The sequence below is a fragment of the Fusarium solani genome (assembly GCF_023522795.1).
Source record: "Fusarium solani strain SB1 chromosome Unknown bctg00000014, whole genome shotgun sequence".
Lineage (NCBI taxonomy): Eukaryota > Fungi > Ascomycota > Sordariomycetes > Hypocreales > Nectriaceae > Fusarium > Fusarium solani.
In genome coordinates, this window is record NW_027072141.1 from 1,500,753 (window position 1) to 1,523,389 (window position 22,637).

At 52.2% G+C, this 22,637-nt stretch overlaps 5 protein-coding genes across 5 annotated transcripts; 3 read left to right on the forward strand and 2 right to left on the reverse strand.

Moving 5' to 3' along the window:
• Positions 1 to 2,252: 2,252 nt before the first annotated feature.
• On the reverse strand, positions 2,253 to 7,174 carry MRS44_017955 (uncharacterized protein; the record flags this gene model as incomplete). Its single annotated transcript, XM_065615841.1, has 3 exons — positions 2,253 to 2,338; positions 2,392 to 4,726; positions 4,814 to 7,174. 3 exons carry the CDS (start codon positions 7,172 to 7,174, stop codon positions 2,253 to 2,255), a joined length of 4,782 nt encoding a protein of 1,593 aa, XP_065471913.1.
• Positions 7,175 to 8,446: 1,272 nt separating this feature from the next.
• Positions 8,447 to 8,923, forward strand: MRS44_017956 (uncharacterized protein; the record flags this gene model as incomplete). Its single annotated transcript, XM_065615842.1, has 1 exon — positions 8,447 to 8,923. The coding sequence occupies one exon, from the start codon at positions 8,447 to 8,449 to the stop codon at positions 8,921 to 8,923; it is 477 nt and encodes a 158-aa protein (XP_065471914.1).
• Positions 8,924 to 14,555: 5,632 nt separating this feature from the next.
• MRS44_017957 (uncharacterized protein) lies at positions 14,556 to 16,007 on the forward strand (the record flags this gene model as incomplete). The annotated part of the gene is made up of 5 exons (XM_065615843.1): positions 14,556 to 14,630; positions 14,685 to 14,876; positions 14,929 to 15,008; positions 15,057 to 15,500; positions 15,563 to 16,007. 5 exons carry the CDS (start codon positions 14,556 to 14,558, stop codon positions 16,005 to 16,007), a joined length of 1,236 nt encoding a protein of 411 aa, XP_065471915.1.
• Positions 16,008 to 17,993: 1,986 nt separating this feature from the next.
• On the reverse strand, positions 17,994 to 19,682 carry MRS44_017958 (uncharacterized protein; the record flags this gene model as incomplete). Its single annotated transcript, XM_065615844.1, has 3 exons — positions 17,994 to 19,370; positions 19,420 to 19,536; positions 19,605 to 19,682. 3 exons carry the CDS (start codon positions 19,680 to 19,682, stop codon positions 17,994 to 17,996), a joined length of 1,572 nt encoding a protein of 523 aa, XP_065471916.1.
• A 2,381-nt stretch (positions 19,683 to 22,063) lies between these two features.
• On the forward strand, positions 22,064 to 22,351 carry MRS44_017959 (uncharacterized protein; the record flags this gene model as incomplete). The annotated part of the gene is made up of 1 exon (XM_065615845.1): positions 22,064 to 22,351. One exon carries the CDS (start codon positions 22,064 to 22,066, stop codon positions 22,349 to 22,351), a length of 288 nt encoding a protein of 95 aa, XP_065471917.1.
• Between the last annotated feature and the right edge of the window lie 286 nt (positions 22,352 to 22,637).

Genomic DNA, 22,637 nt, shown 5'->3' on the forward strand with positions numbered 1-22,637 from the left:
GTCAGAGACCTCACCTCCAGCTTTTCCATAGTTCCCCGACAATCATGCCGGTTGGACGAAGGAGGACGACGCTGCGTCAGTTGTATCTCTGCCAATTATCCAACTGCGGAACCAGACTGACAAAAGCCGTTGCCGACACTGCATAGCACATGCTGCGGATCACCTCTCGTTTGAGAAGCATAATGCTCGGCATCTCCGGAGACAGCCACCAGCAAGGGGACCGGGTGCAATGAGAGACAGTTTCAACCACTCTTCCACTAGCGTATTGCGCAAGCAGAGTGGATAATGAAAGAACCCAGATCCACTCTTGGGCGTTCTCGGGGGTCACCGACCTGCCGGCCACAACCCGCAGCTGACAGTCTCGATTACACACCAACTGACGATGACTTGGCGGGGTAGCTGGAGCTGCCCCGCAATGGTGGTCCAGCGCGTCCCGCCTGCCATCTTGACGCGTGGTGTCATTTTCGACGCATATTCCCTGGACGCGGGCTACGAGATGCGAAAGATATTCCCACGTATTTCGTTTATATTGTGTCTTGGGAGAGGGGAAGGAATCCGTTCCACAAAGCGCAAATGCTATGCTTACCATGTCGATGATAAAATTCTTTTTTTCTTACTTTTTAAAGTAATCGCGGACACGCTGTTCTGATCTGAGCCCCACTTGCCGTCTGGCCTCATTACTCCCGTACCACAGATAGTGACCCACAACACCAAGAGCTGTTAGGCTGCAATAACGACGGAATGGTCTCCCCTTCCGGATCCAGTGTCTTATCAGGATGCACGTCTTGAGCAACTCAAAGAGAGTTGTTTGATCACCGACCACCGCTCGGCCCCCCTCAAACGTAGCACGGCCGATCACGCGCCCCCGCAACCCCCTAGTAAGCCACCTCTCGGCCACAGCAACGCGCAGTTCGGACGGCACAGTGCATGACTGTTTTAGTATTGCTGCAGGTTTGACAATCAGGCAGCAATGAGTCTCTGCATTTCCGGCAACGCTGGTTGAGAAAATTCCGCATCTTGCCGGTTTTATCCACCTTGGCTGCTGCCGGTAGACAAGCAACTCGTATTGTGTGAGGCAAGACAGCAAGCTCGGTCACAACCAACCTCTGCAATGCTGCAGCAAGCTTTTTTCTTGAGGGCGAATAGATAACGCAGATCATCTCGTCGGCTCAAAATAAGCGATCTGCACGGGGCGGGCCGGCCTGCCCTACTACGACTTGACCTGTCGTGTCACCTCTAAGCTGAGGCAAGATACCACGGCGATTATTCCCCAATCCTTGCGGTTGAGTCGACAGTTTCTCCCCCACTGCCCCACCACGATTTCTTACTACAAACTATACCTCTTCCTTCAAGACGCTTGCGCCTTACCCCGCCTACCCCCACACCCGCCCGACGATCAAACGCAACCGAAGGTCCGATACCCATGTGTCCCCGCCACGACATTTTTAGCTGCCTGCAATTAGGCACCTGTCTGGCGTGTGCTCATGTCCGCCCTGTTCGTAAGATTCGACCCTGCGACGGGGCTGTTGTGGCTGCAGCCGGTCAAACAAGCCGTCAATGGAGCCCCCGACAAGGGTTTCCATCAAAACCAAAAATGGCAATGGATCGACGCAGTTTTCTCTTTCCCCAGAGAGGAGATAACGAGATCATCCCATCAGGGTCCCTGGTTCTCCCGCTCCGCGTCGAAGCTATGGCCTGAGAGCCTTGGAAGCTGGCTTAAGGGCACTTGAGCGATGGTACGAATGTGAGGGCAATGACCTCCAGACCCATGTCCGTTTCTGACTTTTGGCTTTGAGTCGAAACAATATGCGTGTAGGCCGGGTTTAATTTGATCATCTCATTCTCCGTGTAGGGTCATCATCCAGTAATTTCTCTTCCATTTTAAAAATAGAGCCGATCAAGCTGCTTCCTATTTACGGCGGCAGGGAATCAGCACCATGAGCCCTTACCCGTTCCGACGAACAAGCTAAAATACTTCGAACACCCGTTAAGTTGCCAAGGCAAGGGCTTAACGGCTGAATATTCAGCCCAAAGGGTAAATACCGTATACCTGCTATCAAACTCTTCTGGAGGAACCCCCTAGAACCCCCTTTCGACTGCGGCGGTAACCAGCTATTAAAACCACTTCAAACCTGTAGTAAGGGAATTGACTGATAGACATAGGGGTCCCTCTACCACTTCCTGTCAAGTCTAATCAACTATATACCGTATATTGAGTTCCCCTTTCCCTGTAGCTTATAGGAAAACGTCATTTAGTCAATGTACCGTGGTGGATACGGCGGATCGATCAGCTGCTGAGCCTGACGGCGTTGTTGGTCAGCAAGGCGCATCTTCATCCCTACGTTGTAGTCAGCCATAATCGCAGTACGTAGAAAACGTAGGCGTATAAACCTTCCGTGGGCGTGTGGTTATAGAGGTTCTGACGGTCGAAAGGCGCCTCGAGGAGTAGGCCTTGCAACGAGGTAACTCGTGACACTGCAACATAACTGATACCGGCCTGGAAGTCGCGTGTAGCGAGGTCAGTAACTATCTGATCCTTCGTTAAGCTCTGGCATTTGTGAACAGTGATGGCAAATGCCACGATCAGGGGAAACTGGGTGCGAGAGCAGGTCTCGTTGCCCACTAGGAAATCACGCGTGACGGGAAGGATGGGTACGATTTTCCTGCCCTCGTCAGTTGTCAGATACGGCGGTCCGTCGTAGTTATCCAAGTCCACCATGATAACGTCCGGGGGATCTTGCCACGGGTTGGCGCCTTCATTCCAAGCGACATCATATATCGTACCCTGGGCGCCATTAACCAGGCCAGCTGGTTGCCACAAATTAGTTGTGAGCATTACCCTGGCGCCTCTAGCAACAGCAAACTTGTTGGATAGATTGCCAGCGTTGTCGCTTGCCGCCTGCCCCGCGCCTTTGCCCTGGTTCTTTGCCTCCACCTGTATTGCCGGGGCGTTCAGGTGCACCATATGCTCGTAATTGTATTCGTTAACGCGGGCCTTTGTAGAATACACCCGCATAGCGGCCTTGAATCTGTCAACCTCGCTCTGCGTTAGCTTGGCCTGCACCCGACTGCTAAGGAGGTCCCAGGAGGGTATAGATAACTTGACTTCACGCAGTTCTTGCAAGGCCTGGCGGAACCGGGCCTGATCATCACCAGTCTGGCGCTGCACCGTGGTCAGGAAGACGGTGCGGTCAAACAGCCGGTAGGCCACCTGTCCTCTCCTTTCCAACGAAGACAGGCCAGTGCTGGCGGTTGAATACAGCGGCTTTTGTCGGACGGGTGGTAGCTGGAAGAAATCGCCCACAAGCAAGACGCTCACACCACCAAAGAACTCGAGGCTACGCTGTGGAAAGGCCTGTCGCAGGCGAGAATCAATTCGCCCGAGCTGCTCAAGTCCTAGCATGCTCTTCTCATCAATGACGAGGTACCTGACGTGCCGTAGGCGGGACTGAAGGGCGGCTGCGTCAGCTGGGCGAAGGTCGGTAAAGGCACCGCCTACTGGGAGACGTAGCAAGGAATGTATGGTGCTGCCCTGTATCTGGTTACTCGCAACACCCGTTGGCGCTACGCGGCAAATAGGGCTAGGATTGGGCAGGGCAGCCGCCTGAAGGTGGGAGGAAAGCACCTTGATAAGGAAGGACTTGCCCGTGCCACCGCCGCCGTCGACGTGGAGAAGGATTTGAGTAGGATTTTGCGCCTGGAAGTGACCCATGAAGGTATCGTACACTAACCGCTGTTGCGGGTTGAGCTGGTCACGCCAGTGAGGGCCAAGGACCTCCACATCGTTGGCTATAGGGTTGCTAGCGATGAGGTCTTTCCAGTAGCTGTCTCGAAACTCTGGATAAGTGCCCACATGCCGTGTCCAGTCGTAATTGACATCGATATCGCGGCGGCCAAGTAGGTCAAGACCTTCCTGGGTAAGGGGGTTGTCAGGTAAAAGGGCGGCGAGACGGATCCAGTCTTCATCATCAAATTCCTCCTCCACTGGCAGAGCCTCGTACTGATCCTCTTGAGGTTGTAATCGAACCTCTTTTGGCCGGCCGTAATGGTCATCACCATGACTGTGGTGCTGCCAACAATAGGAGAAGGCCTGAGCGTGAGAATTAAAACGATGGCCGTCAAACATGAGGAGCTCATCATGCCGACGATGTGGGTGGTTCAATGCCAGCTTTACGCGGCAGTACTCTGGCCACTGTTGGCCTTCTGGATCAGCCTGATAGCGAGGAAAGTAGACCAATACACGCGGCCTGCCGTTGACGTTGGCTGGCTGCCATTGCTTCCACTTGGAAGGGTCCCTAGAGTGGAAATTCCAGTATTTGAGAAAGGAAACATAGGTCAGGTCCTCTAGGGATTCGGGGCGTTGACAGTACTTTTCGTAAACGTTGGGGGCCTCGTCAACCTCATCGGCGTCAATCCGTAAAGAGCGGGAATGCATGTCAGGATTACGGCAATCAATGTGTAAGCAGGTTCGTGAGCCCTCTTGTAACGGCAGACCGAGGAGCAAGTGGCTAACCTCCTGCTTCGAGTAGTCTCGCTCAGCAACTAGCTGATTTAGGAGCTTTGACGTGAAGGAAATCAGCGGGTTGTGGTCCTTGACCCGGGGCATCAGGGCCTTCCTAATCTGGGCAAAAGACTCACTCTTCTTCTCTGACTTGGAGCAGTATTTAGCTGCGTAATCGATCACCTGCTGCAGGCTCGTGCAGGGTGAGACATCTGTATTGGCTAGCTACGCGACGGCAAGTAAGCGGTTGTAGTGGTTCATCTGGCTATCGTTCCGCTCGCCCCTGAAGCTCCAGTGCTTAGAATGAGGAACCTTTTCAAGGGAGGCTAGCAGGCGCTGCCCGTGAGGAAATCCAAAGCGACACTCCACCTGCTTGGTATGCTTGCTGAGCTGCATACAGTAGTTGTTGCAGCGATGGCGCTGCACGCGGTTTACCACCATCGACAGGAACTGGACGGTAAGGGGATGTTCCAATAGATTACTGATCAAGGGATTCCCTTCCCCAGGTGCCTGCACCCTCTGAGGCTCTGGGTTGACAGCGGATACGTGATATCCCCAGATTCGGGCAAATCGCTCCCGGGACTGGCTGTCATCGGGATCCAAGTCCGGGTGGCCACTTAGCCAATATAGGCCGTGGTGGTGACTGGAACCCCTGCCCTGCCACTCGTAGCGACCCCAAAAGTCCGTTAGGTTGAACTTCTTCTTCAGGACAATAGTCCTGAAGAGCGTATAACGCTTATGGAAGTGATAAGCGGCAATGTGGGCGTTGTCTCGCAGCAGTTGCCGGGACAGAGCCATCCGCGCCGCCTCAGGAGCTGCTTTCCACTCCTGGAATCGAGGCATATGACGATATAGGGACTCCCAGTGGTAATCAGCCGCACTTGCTGTGACGAAAAGGCCAGGCCTGCCTAGATTGTAGGCGTATGCCTCCAATTCCTTCCTTTGCTTATACCAATATGGACGGGTGCCCCTGATCACGGCCGCTTGGCGCGTGATCGACTGGATCAGGGCCTGAGCCTCTGGCTCGTCAGGCCTAGCCATCGCTTCCTCTATATCAGCGCGCGTAAGGGGTTGACGGCGGCGGCCTTCGTGTTGCTTGACCGAGTAGTTGCTCCTCTTTCTGACCTGCGCACGTAATAGCGTGTTGAGGGCGACAAAAGGCCACGTCTTATGCCGGGCAAAACGTCCGTCTTGCCATCTCATCGCATGGGCAAGGTAGTCCTGGTACGTGACGCTCCGTAAGCGAGGCTCCACGAAGTCGGCCTTGCCGTCAGGGTAGAGGGTGGGGAACGCGAGCGTCAACAGCGGCTGGGAACGGTTGAATTCGTTGATAGGAGTCCTGCGAACGGAAGGCAGTGGCATCTGGTGTTGAGCCTGCGCGTTAGGCGGTATATGCTCAAGATCGGCCATACGCTCAGGGCCAGGGGTACCATGAAGCAATCGGGACTGCAGGGCGTTTAATTCGGTGTCTGTAACCTGCAAATCGGGGATCACCGATGCATCTGCATCTGCTGGATCCTCTTCTACATCCTCCTCAACGGGACCTTGAGGGGCCTCGCCGTCAGGTATGTCAGCCACTTGGCTAGCAACGGAAGCAACTATGCTGCCGTCAAGAGGAAGCCGTTGCAAGCGATCCTGCCTCACAACGATATCGCGATAGCCCGGGTGGTGGCGCTGTAGGTAATGCAGCCAGGTCAACAGGCATGAGCGGCGTACCCGGAAATCGCGAGCAAACTGCTGCTGGAAGTGAGGGTCGCCCTCCATATCAGGAGGCCGCAGGAGCACGATATCTAGCTCTTCAGGTAGGACCGGGAGCTCTTCAAATAGCCTACCAACATTGCGAAGGAAGTGGACAACATGGCCGCGGTATTTATACTGAGAGCCACGTACCTGTAGGACCTTCACGTGTACGTGAACCCTAGCAATCAGCATCTCCTCAACCATCGTTAGGCTAGGTAGATTACCGGGGACTTCCCCGAAGTCAAGGCTATTCGCAGCGCTAAAGAAGTAGGGCTCATCAGCGGTTCTCTCCCTATCTCGACTAATGCAGCGGCTGCAGACTCCTAAGCTGTTTTTCTTCATGTCGAACCAATGCTCCCGGCAGCGAATGCAACTATGCATCTTGTCGTCATTCAGGGCAGTATAGAACTCCCGCACAAGCGCCCGATCCTCCTCACTAAGGGCAGGCAAATCAAGGTCCCCTGTAAAAGGTGGATTAACTATCTGATCAAACTGTCGTTCTTGAAGCTGTGGCCGTGGCCGTCGGTTCACGATGCCTTGACGTGTATAGCGGCCGCGGCGATGACCCTGTGGCAGTAATGAAGCAGTGGTAGGGAACGATTCCTGTGGTACAGGCGTGCCTAGCACAATAGGAGCCGTTGTGGCCGTGTCACTAGGAATCGGCGTGCCCAGGACTACTCTTGGCGGGCTTAAGGTGGGAGGGATAGGGAGGGCTCCTTCCGCTGCGCTTGAGGTAGATGGGCCCAGCAGAGGTCTGGGCAGTCCCTGGAGGACGGGCGCCAGACCACGGAATACAGCAGGCGTTGCAGGGGGTTGTGAGCTATTGATGGGCACGAGCGCTTGCGCGTTTCGCCGTGGAGGCGTCAATTGAGCCTGAGAATCGGTCCTCTTCGTCGTTCTGCGCGGCGATAGCCTCGAGGCGATGTTCCGCATGGCGGCAACGGCGGCTCGGGATTCGGCCACTCGCTCCTTTTGGCGTGCCCTACAGCTACTACACTGTCTCGTAAGCCTCGCAGGGTCCTTGACGCTTCGAAACTCGACCTCGGGCAGGTCTTGCTTGCAAGTATGGCAGTTCCGAACTGCCTGGGGTATATCATTCTCCATCCGGCTGCATATATTATTATCCGCCTCTTACCCATGCAGACGACCGGGTAGGTACCGCTTTGGCAGCGAGGGTTTGCTTAGATGTCCCGTAGCGTGACAGATCTCGATATGGGAGGTTGTCTGTAGGGTGTTTTGATTAGGTTCGAACGATCAGGGAAGGAGGGGACACTGCACCGCTCGACCGGAGGCAGGTGATACGTGAGCCGAGACGTCGTTAGCAACCTCGTAAGGTTTGGTGGATAATAGTTTTGACGGCAAAGGGAAAGCAGACGCCATGTCGGTGCTCCAGCCAGAATCGCGCTTGGAGGCCGGAGTTGATTGAAGGACAACCTTAAAGCTCCTGGAGAGCTTGCCAAAAGCGTTACCTAGTCAACGATCGCGGGCTTTCCCATGTAGTGGCGTCGTTAGCGTTGACAACTGACCAATTCAAGCACGAGTTGAGCATAGACCATGCCAATTAGCCAATCAGAAAAAGTTTTATGCTCTTTTTTTCTGACTGAGTAAAACGCCCTTCGGGCTGAATTATTCGCAACACTGCGGAGAAGGACGGGATGTGTAGGCCCCTCTATGGGCAGGGAAGGGAGGGGCCTGTACTACGGCCTTGGAAGTATCGAGGAACAATCGCACGGACAATCGGCCGCAACAGCGCGGCTCTGCTGGCGACAGGATGGCTTCTGTGGCCATGTTCAGTTACTTTGGTAACTCATATCGATGCGTGCTGCGGACGAAGGGACACGACCCCGGCTGCTGCCGGTACCAACACCAGACATCACATTGGAAGAAGTGGAACGACAGCTCTTTATTGCAAAGCCATGGAAGGCCCCTGGGGAGGATGGCCTGCCAGCAATGGTATGGAGGCAAACATGGCCGGTGGTAAAACACAGGGTCCTGGCACTATTTCGTACATCGCTGCAAAAAGGAGAACTACCCACTCAATGGCGACACGCCAAGATCATACCATTCAAGAAACCACATAAGGGAGATTACACGGTTGCGAAGGCGTAGAGACCAATCTCGCTCCTATCGACGCTCGGTATGGTGCTGGAGTCGGTAGTAGCAGAAAAGATATCATATTTGGTTGAGGCGTTCGGACTGCTGCCCATGAATCACTTCGGAGCTCGAAAGAAACGATCCGCAGAGCAGGCGCTGATGCTACTGCAAGAATATATCTACAAGGCCTGGCGATCTCGGCAGGTCGTCAGTCTGATCAGCTTCAACGTGAAGGGGGCGTACAACGGTGTATGCAAGGAGAGACTGCTCCAGAGGTTGGACGCACGTGGCATCCCGCAGAAGCTACTACGCTGGATCGATGCGTTCTGCTCAAAGCGCACAGCAACTATCGAAGTAAACGGCCAAAGCTCTGAAACTCGCGTCTTACCACAAGCCGGGCTCCCCCAAGGATCACCCCTATCACCCATCCTGTTCCTCTTCTTCAATGCAGACTTGGTGCAGCACCACATCTACAAGAGGGGAGGGTCGGTCGCATTCGTAGACGATTACACGGCATGGGTCACAGGACCATCGGCTCAATCCAACCGCGAAGGGATCCAGGCGATTATCCAGAAAGCTCTAGACTAGGAACGGCGGAGTGGAGGTACATTCGAGGCGGAGAAAACGGCAATCATACATTTTACCAGAAAGGCAAGTCGGGTGGACTCTATCCCGTTCACTATTAAAGGAGAGACGGTTTAACCTAAAGACCAGGTCAAGATCCTAGGCGTCGTGATGGACTCATAGCTTCTATACAAACAACACATTGCAATGGCAGTAACCAAAGGCCTCGAAGCAGCGATGGCACCGAGACGACTTAAGGGGCTGTCCCGGTCGGTCGCCAGACACCTATTTGTGGCGATGGTGGCTCCGGTGACAGACTACGCCTCCAACATCTGGATGCATGCGTGCAGGGAGACGTCTATAAGGGCCATCAATAGAGTTCAGAGGCTAGGAGCACAAGCGATAGTCGGCACCTTCCACACGGTGGCGACCGCCGTGGCCGAGGCAGAGGCGATCATACTTCCAGTTCGAGAACGGTTCGCTAAGAGGGCGACCAAGCTGTGGATAGACCTCCAAACGCTACCGAATAGTAACCCCCTCCGAAGAGTTGGAGGCCGGACATTCAGAAGATTTGTCTCACCCTTACAGCGGATCGCCAGCGCGCATCAGGGGGTACCTGTAGACAGGATGGAGGCCATTCACCCGTTTGCGCTGGGGCCTTGGGAAGAACGTGTACAACTGTTTGCTGAGGAGGTGGATGAGCTGAAACTTCTAATACGGCATGAACTTGATGATTGAGTGCTCAGGGCGTTGAACACCCGGCTGGGGGGTACTCCAGTGGCTCTTGATCGTTCTTTCATTATGTATGCCCATATAAATTAGTATTCCAAGCCATACATATACTTCTGCAACTGAGGTTCCTTCCCATTTTCTCAGACTTGCCGTTCTCTTCATTGGGTGCTTCCAGCTATCAACAACGCCGTTTTCTTTGAGCCACGTGACCCAGACCTTGGTGTATTGAACCCATTTTTCAACAAGGGAAATAGGAAGAAAAAGCTGGAATAGCTGCAGCGGCGTTGGGGGTAGTGTGTTGATGCGAAAGCTGCGTGTTTCTACGGGGAAAGGCTCGAATTTGGTGCCGCGGTCTGTTTCGGCCGGAAAAACAGCTATCCGGGTCGGGTCATTTGGGTGTATACGGCGACTGTGATCTTCTTTGATAAAGCCACTGTCATCATAGGCGTTGATAACATGTATCTCTTCTAGAATTGGCGGGGAATTCATTGATAACTTCACAATAATTTGTATGGTGTTTTGGCCGAAATTGCTTCATTGAACTGACTTTTCGTACCCCGCTTGTACTGTCGTCATGACCGGGGTCATGTGGGGCGAGGTACGGGATTGAGGCTTGTGGGCACTGAGGAGATATCAACATGTGATAGGCGCCGGTCCAGTTAGGGCGTAACGAACGGCGGCGTGGGACCGTCACACAAAGATGTCTGAGACAACTCCTCCGCATCTCCGCGGCGTCTATGAGTAGGACTTTCGTAGTACAGGCTAGAGGCAGTGGCAGGGAAGTTCTCAAGATGTATGTAAGCTGAGCGAGCCGAATCGACTGACGGAAGGATAACGCAATGGGATTGATTCTACGATAATGGGCTTCTTTTTCTCTTTGTGTATGTCTCCCTTACAATCGAAATCGAAGTTCGGATGAAAACCAAGCCATAGTCCCGGTGAAGGAGGCAATATATGCAAGTTTAATCGCCACGTCCGCGTATGACACGTCGCTTTTCGCAGACACAGAGCTCACCTCTGCACGTTGACCCTTGATTTCGCGAGCTGACCCAGGGAAAAGGGAGGATGCATGCTGCCCTGGCCCCTGTAGCGACCTTATTGCTCCCGTCGCTCAGCCCCACCATGCAACATGTTGTTTTTGGACTTGCAAGGGGCCAACGCCTGTCATATCCGGTCCTTTCAAAGCCCCTGCAAAGCCTCGCCCTTCACCCTCTATGCACAATCCAACGAGGACAATAAAACCCACCCACAGCACTGGCGGGTCTGTTCCCATCTGTGGCCACAGCTCTGGAAATGAAGATGACCCTTAATCAGGAAGAGGCTGCAGAACTCTACGGATCTTTTCCTCACCAACATATAGCCACATTAACAAAGCGGAGCCGTCAGAACTCACCCTGGTCAACGTTACCCAAAGGAGCGGAACGCATTGTTAGGGTGGGCCAGTGTGAAGACCGTGCTTGGTGGTAAAGGCGTGATGGGTCCGTGCCCGAAGCCCCAACTGAAAACTGGACCCCTTCCTTCTGGGCTAGAATGAGATTTGGCTTCTTAGCTACCGTCATCAACCTGCATCTCCTGCGCGGGGGGGTAGACAACACACAAGGGGAAAAAAAAAGGCACCAACGACCAAAAAGCGGGAGATTGAGGGTTGAGGCAGGTGGCTGGGGCAGAGTCCTTTCGTTCTTCAAGGCACAGTGAAGTTAGTCCGGAAATCTCCTAATCCTGGGTTATTGGGGACCCCGGAGTGATGTCGCGTCGCGTTGGGGTATCTCTCAACTCCGATCTGCCGGGACAAAACGCCAGATTTGAGCGCTTAAAGAGCCCGATTTTAGGGCAAGAGACCAGGAGAAGAACCTCTGGTGCCGATCCCGGTGCCAGACCATAAGATCGTGGACTGAAGACCGTCAGATGCTTGTTGGAGCAGGAGGAGCTCAGGCAACTGGCATAAGTCTAGAAGCTGCACATAACGGCCCAAACAGTCCTGCGAAGTCTAGAATTCCCCTCCATGCAACAGAGTGCTGCGGAAGCTTTATCCAGGACAAGTGCCATTCATAAGAGACATCCCTCTCGATGCAACGCCTCCCTTACACAACAAACTTGGGATGACAGCGAAACTCGCGACTCCCAAGATCGGATTGGCCCGAGTACAGAATACCCGCACCCTCCGCTGATCCTGCCAGCAACGATACTGGCTCCCAACTGAGAGTCGTCACATAGGCAGTCAATGGAGCGCAGCGCTCAATCGTTGGCGAGAGCGACATGTCGCATATCAAGCCCTGGCCCCACTAGAGCAGTTGCCTTGCAGGCAGCTGCTCCTGCCTCAACTGGCAACGCTTTCATTTGTGTATAAAGAGCTGCACGACTTAGTGCCTCTTGTTCCTGAGTTCTTGCCCTTTAGATAATTCTCAGCAATCGACTGGCACCGTCTAGGACGCCTTTCATGATTGTTGTTGTATTGTTTGATGTGGAATTCAATTGTTTGATACGATAACTACGTAAACTTTCATGCTTTCTTTTTTTTCTTTTTTTCTTTTTTTGAAGGGGTTTGGGGGAAGGGGGAGAGCCGGGGGGGGCATGAACAGCTCAAGCATGCTTCGGTCTCTATCAAAAAGATTCTCGATCGCACAATCAGCGCGCGAGGCTGGGCTGGCCAGATAGTTGTAGGTGCTCTCTGGACATTTGCTGGATTAGTAGAGGCTGCGAACGTGGATCCAAGTTGGGCATGAGCTCTCATCCCTGGTCCCTCAACCATCACCTCCTTCCAGCTTGCCAGCACTAGCTCCACCCTGAATTGATGAATAGTGGGCCCCTTTCATCGTTGACTCATGCGGTTGCTGTACTCAGTGGATGTGGGTTGCATTCGAAAGAAAGCACTGTTTAGGTTGTTCATCCATCGGCATCAAAGCTCCATCTGCTTCTCGCGAACGGGCCTTGCCCAAGGGATGTCCACTCTGACGGCCGTATCCCAGACATCTTCAACATCAACGTCCCGAATGAAGCGTCAACTACCGGCACCGGCCAATCCAAGAACCAAATAAAGCTCTGTGGAACTCGAGTCTCGGGCACTGTTCGAGTGCTCTAGCGGGGAGGGGAGCTTTAAGGTGCGCGTTACCTCAAGGGCACATCACCCCAGAACCTCGACAGACGCAAAAGCCACCAGTAGTGGCGCTACCGAAAAGTTGCCGGGGTAGTAAGATTGTCAGACAATTGGCTCCACAGGGATCATTGATGGCACCAGTCGATTGATGAGAATTATCTAAGGAGCAATTGTACTATACAAAAGAGAATGACGTTGCTGTCTTATATAGAAGACGGAAATCCGTGTGGAACGGAAATTCCGAGTGGAATTCCGGAAATAATCCGGTGGGCTATGCCGTGTGTGCGACAGGCTGATATGCGACAAAGATCGATGATGTGATGACGTAAAATGGGTCACTGCGGACAGCTTGCTAGTGATGTACCTAAGCTCCCAACCCAACAACGTCACGGTCTCGGCCAGGCCAGGCTCAAGGACGTGAGTGTAAGGCCATGGGCATCATGGGCAACATGGCGGTCGGAGCGCGGACACATGCCCGGTTTCTGTGTTGATCCCAACTCCTTGGACCAATAAAGCGAGGCAATTGCTTGTGCTAGGACGAAGGTAGGATGCAACTCAGAACTCAAGGCACTTTACGGAGAAGGCAAGCCGCCCATTCCCCAGTCACCGGTGTTCATGATCCTCGGTTATGCAAGATTCATCAGAAATCCCCAAGCTTAGAGCGTAAGTGGCTTGGATTCCGAAACAGCAGTTGGACTGGCCAATGATGGTCGCAATGGTAAAGTGCTCGGCTTACCTCGTGAAGGTCGCTGAATCTCCGGTTTGAAAGGTGGAGATTCACACTTGCGCCTCCTTCCCCATCCCCGTTCAGTTTTAGCATTTTACATCGCCCAGCCCTGGTCCTGGGCCGACATCACAACGTTTCCCAGCTTGATCAAGGCGCATCACCCACTCAGCTCATCGATATCTCCGCTGATTCCCCCAGTTCAACTCTCGACACTCATCCTGGATTGACTCCAATTGACTGAATCGGCCCTCCTCCACCGCATCCTAAGCACAGGTCAACTCTATTGTACCTCTTTATCTGCGGCTTCTAATACAGTATTAAAACGCCACATGCCCTCAACTCTCGGCTTCATCCACTTCTCCTCTATAGGCTCCTTGGTTACCTCTTCAACTTCGACTTGATCCTCCCCATGTTTCTTCAACAACTTCTACTTCACAATAATCGCCCGGTTTAACTGATTAATGCACCTTCATCCCTTCTCTAATTTCTCTAATTCTTCACTTCCCTCCCCACTATAAGTCACCTAGCTGCCGACTTGGTTGACATAGAAAATCCCGCTGGTGGAGTCACTCCTCACCACAAGTCCTCGCACTCAGAGTCGGCTCGATATTCTTCTGCAACAGATCCTACCACCACCGAAGTCTCGAATCAACGGCTCTGCAAATCATCGCTCTGCCAAGGGCTGTCCCAGTTACAAGATCCCTCTCATATTCGAGCTCTTAATTCAATCGCACTCTGGCCAGCCGGATCTCGGCCTCAACGTTCCTGTGCCCTAATTTGCTGTAGCCTGGGATCTTTCAAATCCTTGGTCTGGAAACGAGAGCGGTTAAGAGCATCATCGCCCGGAAGCACAACATCATTTCCGACTCCCCCGTGCCAAAGCCGCGGCTCTCCTCCTGGACTACTCCCTGTGTAATACGACCTGTTCTCTTTGTCACCGGTACGGGCCAGGCTTATTATCTGACCCTTGAGACCAGCATCACGTCTCCTGAACCTGTGCATGCCCCTATTGGAAGACTTGGCGCTTCACCGATCTATTTAAGAGCTTCAACGCATTCAATCGCTTGCAACCACGGCTCTTAGAGCAGATATCAGAATTTATAATGGAACTTCTAGAACTTGTCGAGAACGAGCCTGCGGCCCACCCATTCCGGTGCAACTGGGAAGAATGCATCAAGGTTAGTGTACTTCTTCCTCCTTGAGCCTTTTGGAGGCTGATACTTCGGATATAGAGCTTCAACCGCAAGTCTGACCTGCAGAGGCATTACCGAATTCACACGAATGAGCGTCCTTACGCTTGCACAATTCCTGGCTGTGGCAAGAGCTTCATTCAACGAAGTGCCCTGACTGTCCATATCCGAACGCACACTGGTGAAAAGCCTTACCAGTGTCAATACATTGGCTGTGGAAAGCGCTTTTCCGACGTGAGTAGTTCGTAAAGCTGGAAATCCCTGCCGCAATTAACCAGTTCAATAGTCTTCCAGTCTCGCCCGACACCGCCGAATCCACACTAGAGAGCGCCCTTACAAGTGTGGCCATAATGGCTGCCTGAAGAGGTCAGCAATTTGGCCCTTGCTAAAGCCCTCCAGCTAACGAAGGGGCAGTTTCTGCAGGAAGACTACGATGACCAAGCATCAGCGTAGATTGCACCAGAACGGAATGGACCCTCACGATCCTTTGGACGACTGCTCGTCGGACTCCGACTCTGATGAATTCCCGTCGACTCCTCAGACCCCCTCGATGACTTGGTCTCCTCTGATGGCAACCAACTCGTCAATACCCCAGGGCGCGTTGCATCGTGCCAGTTCCTACCCTGACTTTGGACAGCAAATGCATGATTACCCTCTCCAGCACCACCAGCAATACGTTGGCCGCCAAACAATCCGCTCTAATGTTCCTCCCAAGTTCCATTCGCACACGGCTGGTGAACAGCAAGTCGACATGCATATGACCCATCGAACAGCGAGCATTCCTCGACAAGCCCGTTATGTTACTGACCAGAGCAACCCTGGAATCACGACCATAACGACCAATCCTGTCTCGTCCCAGTACCAGCTTGCTCAGCAGCAGGTTGAGCGACCTCCCATCGGGATGCCTTACTCGACCCCAGGCATGGCGGCGAAGCCGTTTATCCAAAGCAGTCCCAGTGCTTTTCGGCTGCCTCTGTGCAGAGCACCCTGATGCAGGATAGCGGCTTCTACCCGCCCCAACAGCAACACCCACCTTCGTACACCATCCAGGCTGCTTCCCCCGTCGACTCTCATCAGAGATTGCCCACCTACCCTCAACCGATGCGCCAGGCCATGTCTCAGGCTCAGCGGACCGTCACTACCCAGGCATGGCAGCAAAGCCCAGTTTCCGCGACCAATAACTACCCTCAGCCGACTTGTCAGCCTCAGGAGGAACATTGGCCTCGATACCAACCCCCGACCAAGGTGACCACTACTGGCCAGTTGCCCGCCTATGGCACTACTATCTATGACTTTTGTGGTCCAAAGATCGAATTTGACGATCCCATCATGCAATTGCCTAGCAGCAGACTCAGGACCATCTAAAACCCCTCGATGGCGTGCTACACAGGCATAATTGCATGAGTTGGTTCCCAATTGAGCCTATCTCTGTATCAGTATCATACCCAGGATGGACCAGGCAAATATTATCCCGGTTTTTAATTTTATTTCTTTCGCTTTTATTGGATATATCACTTAGGATATCTGTACGGGAACAAATGCGAGCAGATAACCAAGACGCTGCCAAGGGGGCGCCGAAATCATTGCGGATTGGACGGGACCTACAACACCCGACTTGGAAGCATTTCTCGGCGTTCTTGCGCTGTTACCCGGGTCTAGAGCATTTGAGAACGGGCCGGTTTTCTTGTTTCTTCTATGACTATGCCTGGGCTAAGCAAACTCTCCTTGGGCAGTAGTCGGTGTTCTGACGAGAAACCCCCCCCCCTTTTTTTTTTTTTTTTTTTTTGATATCACGCATTACGATTCCCCTTTGTTCGAAGCCCTACCTGTGCAAGCGCATGGCATTGACAATAATACGCATTGCTTGGTCGCTTGATATCGTTTCGCCTTTTATTTTGTATTGTCAGTCTTTCTAGCAGCGATCAGGGTAAAATCTCACGAAAGGCGGACAGTAACCTCATTGAAGGCGATTTGGGAGGTTTATTAATTTTGTTTTTGGCAGGTGAGAACGGGTGAGGGCAGGGGCCGAGGAGATTTGGTTGATAGAAAAGGATACCTAGTCCGACACGATGCTGCAACGACCGTTTGACAGAGTTTGGAGGAGCGAGGATTCATGAACAAGGGGCGTGGGGCACAGGTTGAAGCCCTTCCAGCGGCGCCAGTCATGAATGGCAAGGGAGGCGATGAATCATTGAGAATTGGAAATACACTGTGAATGGTTCTGATAAAGGAAGAACGAGAGATGAATACATGGCCAGGGAAATCCCCGCAGGACTGGGCAACGAGGCAAATGTATCTGGACGACGTCGAGGATGTGTTTAGCAAGTTGGATAATGCAAGGAAGCATTATGAGGCGGTTGGACTAAGTGCCAGCTTTGCGGATCAATTTGTACGATAGTGTCGTAAGAGGTGAAATAGGAAACCTTTGATTCCTTTATTTTGAAGCATAATAGCATGGATGTTGACCTAATTGCTAGATGGAGTGTCACATTTGGGGATACCTATCTGCGTACAGAGAGTATCTAGAGATGGCGAGAACAGTCAATCGACGTCCTAGGCGCGTGTAGATTAATGGGCTGCCTATCAGCACCAAGAAGCACCTCACCATAGAGAGCTGGGGGTGCAACTTCTTTACTACCCACATCGGCATATCCACTACTGACTACATAACGGCGAAGGCGTGTTGGCTGGGGCTTATGAACAATGCCGGCGAAGACTTGGAGCGTCTTGCCACTTAGATATAGAGAGAGCACATCCACTTAGTCAAGGGAAGCCTCGAGGAGGTTTAGGACTATACATAAAAGAGAGATTCATACCGAGCAAGCTTTGTGAGAGCTTTGGGCGACAGCTGTGGACCAGGTGACGAGCTCATTGACGTGGTTCTATGTCTTCTCTTTCCAGGTGCTACCTCGCCTTTTAACAAGTCCGGGTATTGGGACTATGGCACTATTTGGAATGTTCTTAGCTATCCCAGAGTTGCATTCCCAATCAGCAAGGTGGACCAAGAGGTTGATACTAGTGAACATGACGTTGTAAGCTAGAAGTTGTGTGAGTCCTTTCTGGCTTTTGTCTATCTTGCGCTTTATGGAATTTTGGGATGTGTTGACAGATTCGCTCCGTGGCCAAATAAACCTGGAAGTTTACCGCGACGCTTACGTCTCACCACAATAAGCAGCGCGCTGTTTGGAAATCGATGAGGCAAGTCTTTATATTTCTCCAAAGCTCAGTGTTATAACTGGTAGTTTTCGTAGCTTCTCTGGGCTTCAAAACTAAGTCCGACGACATTAAAAAAAAAAAAAAAATTTGTAGCTGGCTACCTGCTTTGACCAGTGCCGTAACCTGAGGCTCTATTCAACTACTCGTACCTGCTTCGGCAAAGTCTCCCCAAAGGCCCTCTTTGGCCCATATCTGGATAGTATCTCCCAACCCCGGCCCTTGCTCAAGTTTGATTGCATCCCTGGTAGCAAGCACTAGACACTCAAAGAACATTTTGGTTGCCTCGACCTTCGTGGTTTCTTGTTCGGGGACCAGGTCTTGGAAAATGACAGAGCTTCTCGCCCGAACGTCAGAACTGATCGCACCCTCCGGACCGAACTGATTTTGCAAGATGTAGGCGACATCTTCGGTGGTTTCCACGATTGGGGGCCGCTCAGTGGGAATGCTGGGAGGAAGAGGACTGGGCTCCAAGGCTGGAATCTCAATCATGGTTTCTTCGGCGGCCATGCTCGGCTCAACAAGGCCCTCCGCTCCAAGCTCAAATGTTGGCTCCTCGACAATTTCCAGCCGTGGGGACTTGGGGACTCTAGGCTCTGGTTCAACTTCAGCAACTCGGGCTGGACGCTTCCGTGCCAGTTGTCTTGCTTCCTGAATGGCATCAAAAGAGAGGATTCCTCGCAACTCGGGAGCCCACCCAGAGCTTCGTCCTTCCATCATAATAGAGGATACAAAGCCACCGGATGTCTGCATATCTACCAAGGCGGCCAGAAACGGGTCTCGAGGGATGAATCTTGTGGGTCTGATGATGCTTTCGTGGCTTGTCTTCTGCTCCTGGATTTGGCGGCTTGAGAGAGTAATCTCTTCATCCGGTACCAGAATCCTCCGTCTCCTAACACGTTGCTCAGGTCGTCGCGATATAGCGCGTTCCTCTTCGGGTTCACGAAGTTCGGGCAGGCGGAGTGAGGGAATCTCTGCCTCAATCTGCCGAACAACTTCTTCGCTGATCTCGGACAAGGGGGATTCGGGGATTCGAGCGCCACTGATATCCGCTGGATGGAACTCAAACTCTTCAACCCCTATCGGGAGTTCAAGTGCTTCTTCAAAGGATGGCTCAATCGCAACGCCCTCTTTTTCAGGTGGCCTTGGTTCCAGCTCGCTCACCATTTCTTCCTCAAATGGGCGAGGAGCTGGCGCTTCTCGGCCAATCTCGATATCAAAATCAAGCTCGAGATCCAAGCCCTCCATGGGCACCGCAGCCTCCTCATACATGCCGGGGTACCGACTCGGGCTCAAATCCTCTGGCAAGGAAATGTCGCGGAGGCTGACGCGGGGCTTGCGGCTGATTGGGGCCACTCCAACATCCCCTATCTGAGACAGGAGCCAGTTCGCGTCGGGGGGAGGAGCCAGCTCAAAGCCGTTGTAAGGTATCACCTCATTGGGAAGTCTGAGTGCTCCGGGGTCGGGGTGTTGAAGACTGATGGGCAGATCATGGTCTATGCTTGGTAGGAAGGTCTAGAAATGTCAATGCATGTAATTAAATGGATCAAGAGGTCCTACATACCATCTGCATCGTCATCCAAGTGTCGTCACAGTCATCCAGCAAGTATCGTGCCTTGCGCTGGTAGATCCGGACAGCTCCAAGCAGGAGCTGACTGCTCAGTCGAAGAGCCATAGGTGCCTGGCTCGGCGTGGTGATGAGTGCTATGCTATCGATGATATTCGACTGGAGCACATGCTTTTTCGAACCTTGCGTTGGAGGTTGGCGGAAAGCCAGATGCGAGCAAGCGGCCCGCTCTTCTGGAGCAGAGTCTCGGAGTAGAACATGATGCGTTGTTGGGCAACGACGCAAGGCAGAGGAAGCCACAAGACAGAGGGGGTAGTTTAGTGTCAAGGTTATGTTGGTGACTGAATTGCAATACGCTCTGGAACAGCAGTCTGAGGTACGTCTGAAGAAAAGGCGACCAGGGAAGAGGAATATGCTTGCAAGATAAGGGAGGAGAAGCGAAGAGGAGAGTTACGGCCTGGGCCTTGAAAACACGACGCGGAGGAGACATTCTGTGTCAATGGTACAAGCAAAGGTGACATTCGTTGAGTGTAACTGACGTCAAAGAGCATACTCGAATGGCTGGCGTGCTGCGTCAAGTCCCCTTGCGTTGGGAAAGGCACCACCTTGAAGCAGCCTTACAAGACTGCTAACATTATGGCTGACTTTACCAGACCGAATTACCGGGCAGTGTCGGACCCGGTGTATTGCTCATACTGCTTCTCCTCTGATGGCTATTTTCTCCTTTCCAATAATCCGTTTACTCTACTTCTCACAGCCAGGTTTTGTAAGTATACATTACTCCGTCCTAAGCCTCTATTCGTCTACTGCTCTGCTTAATTTGTGTTGGGGTAATATTAAGGTTCGTTAGTGCATCGGTACGCGTTGATACTGGCCTCTTAGCTGCGTCGCGAAATTTCAGTCCTGGTGCTTCACGGTGGCGCGACGTCGTGTCGCGTGTTTTTCGCGTCGCCTTTGACTCAAGCTTTAGATGGTAATTTCCAGGTCTGTAATAAGCACAGATGAAAGGTTACATTTGACGAGGTATGGTATCAAGTGGGAACTGGTTGCCAAGGAAACGGTGTCAAGATGCGAAAAAAACAGCATTGACATGATTAACACATGACGAATCAAGCGAGGCTGGAACAAAAAGAATCGGAGAAGGTTGGGATTCTTTTGTGGTCAGGATCAACACGACGGAAGTGTAAATGGCTTAGCGTATCTAGCGGCCCTATCCCACGAGTGCCCACAAGACTGCAACGCGTACCTCGCCCCACATTGACCACGTGATAGGCTTAGTACAAGGAGGGTACGAAAAGTTAGCTTAATGAAGCTATCATAGCCAAAATCACATATAAGTTATTTTAAACTAAACAATGGCCATGCTCTTAATTCCACAAGAGGCATAAGCCCTCAATGCCTATGACGATAAGAGCTTTATCAAGGAAAATCATAGTCATTAAATGCACCCTAATGACCCGACCCGGGTGGCTGTTTTTCTGGCCGAAAAGGGTCGCGGCACTAACTTTGAACCCTTCTACGTAGAGATACGTAACTTCCACATCAACATACCGCCGCCATCGCCGCTGCAGCTATTCCAGCTTTTCCTTCTTATTTCCCTTGTTAAGAGATGGGTCTAATATACTTAAAGCTGGCTCTCGTGGCTTAAGGAAAATGACGTTGTCGATAGCTGGAATCACCTGATGACGAAGAACGCTAGGCTGCGAGCTTAGTAAGGGACCTCTATTGCAGAAGTATATATATGGCTTGGAGTGCTAATTTATATAGGTTTATATAAGGAAAGGACTATTAAGAGCCATTGGAGTACTCTAAAGCCGGGGGAACAGCGCCCTTTACACTCAATCATCAAGTTCATGCCCTATTAGAAGTTTTAGATCCTTCACCGCTACCTTCGCCCTTTTGACTACACCAAGATCGACGAGACCGCGCCTCTTCCGAAGGTATTCTAAGCCTGTGACGAGTGGTCTGACCTCATATAAGCTGCGTCTATAAGGATCTTTACCCTGGGCTCTCATCTCGCTGTGGATGAGTATATGATCCGCTTCACGGGTAGGTCTAATGAGATAACAGTCGTCAAAGGCAAGCCTATTCCTCAAGGCTTTAAGATCTAGGTTATCGCACAGCATGGCTTCTTTATCCACTGGTTCTGGCATATCACGGGCGCACAATACGGCGCCGTTGGTGTTGAGCTTCCTCCCGCAAAGCGCCGCTGCACCCGCCGCATGCAAGGATCATAGGAGACATAGGGGAGCTCCTTAGATGAGCCTATCGCCTTGAACTCGACTCAAAGCGTCGTCGTGGCCCTAGCAAATACACTGCTAAAAGCGATATATCACGTCTTCGTCGATAACCTCTTCTCGTCGTTAGATCTCTTCTGCAGCCTTCGTATGTATGGCCACGGAGCCATAGGCATGGCTCGACCTAACAGCAGCATCAATGAGGAGCTTATTTATGATCTCAGAGGCGATAAAAGGCTTAGTACGAGCTATGACTTTAACCAGGTTAAAGTAATCCCTACGCCTGATAATAAGGTATGACGCTAAGATACTTTCACACATAAATCTCTTATTAATTTATCTTCTCTTCATCTCATAAGGTTAACTAAGTCGCTTGGAAGGATAGCCGCCTCGTCCTCTTCTTCATGACCGTCTTTTCCGGCGAGGAGCGGGTCGAACGCCGCAGGAAGAAGCCCACCTCCAAGAAGCCAGAGGCCCGGCAGATACGCCGCTTCTTCGGCGATGAAGCCATCAAGGATATCTCTATCCCTACTGTTGCCGCTGAGTATAATAATAAGATGAATCACGTGGATCGGGGCGACCAGTTAAGGTCATATTACGCCTATGATCATCCCTTGCGCCGCGGCCCTTGGCAGGCTCTTTGCTGGACCTTCCTGCTTGACGTTGCACTCGTCAATAGCTATGTTATTTAGTTACGGGGCCCGAAGCCAAGTTAGAAGCGATTCACGACTCAGAGAGAGTGGCGAGAGTGCATTTACAATGAGTTATTCAACACCTACGGCCAGGAAAGTCAGTCGCGGCAACATTACAGAGCCGGCGACGAGCATAACCTTCAAAGCCCTGATTTACAGCATGTTCACATCAATCAAGAGGTCAATCATGTCAATCGCAAGGTAAACTCAGACTGCCTAGCTTGTAAGGGCTTTCGGCAGGGGCAGATAAGGTCAAAAGGTGAGAAAATAAGTCCCTTTGGGGAGC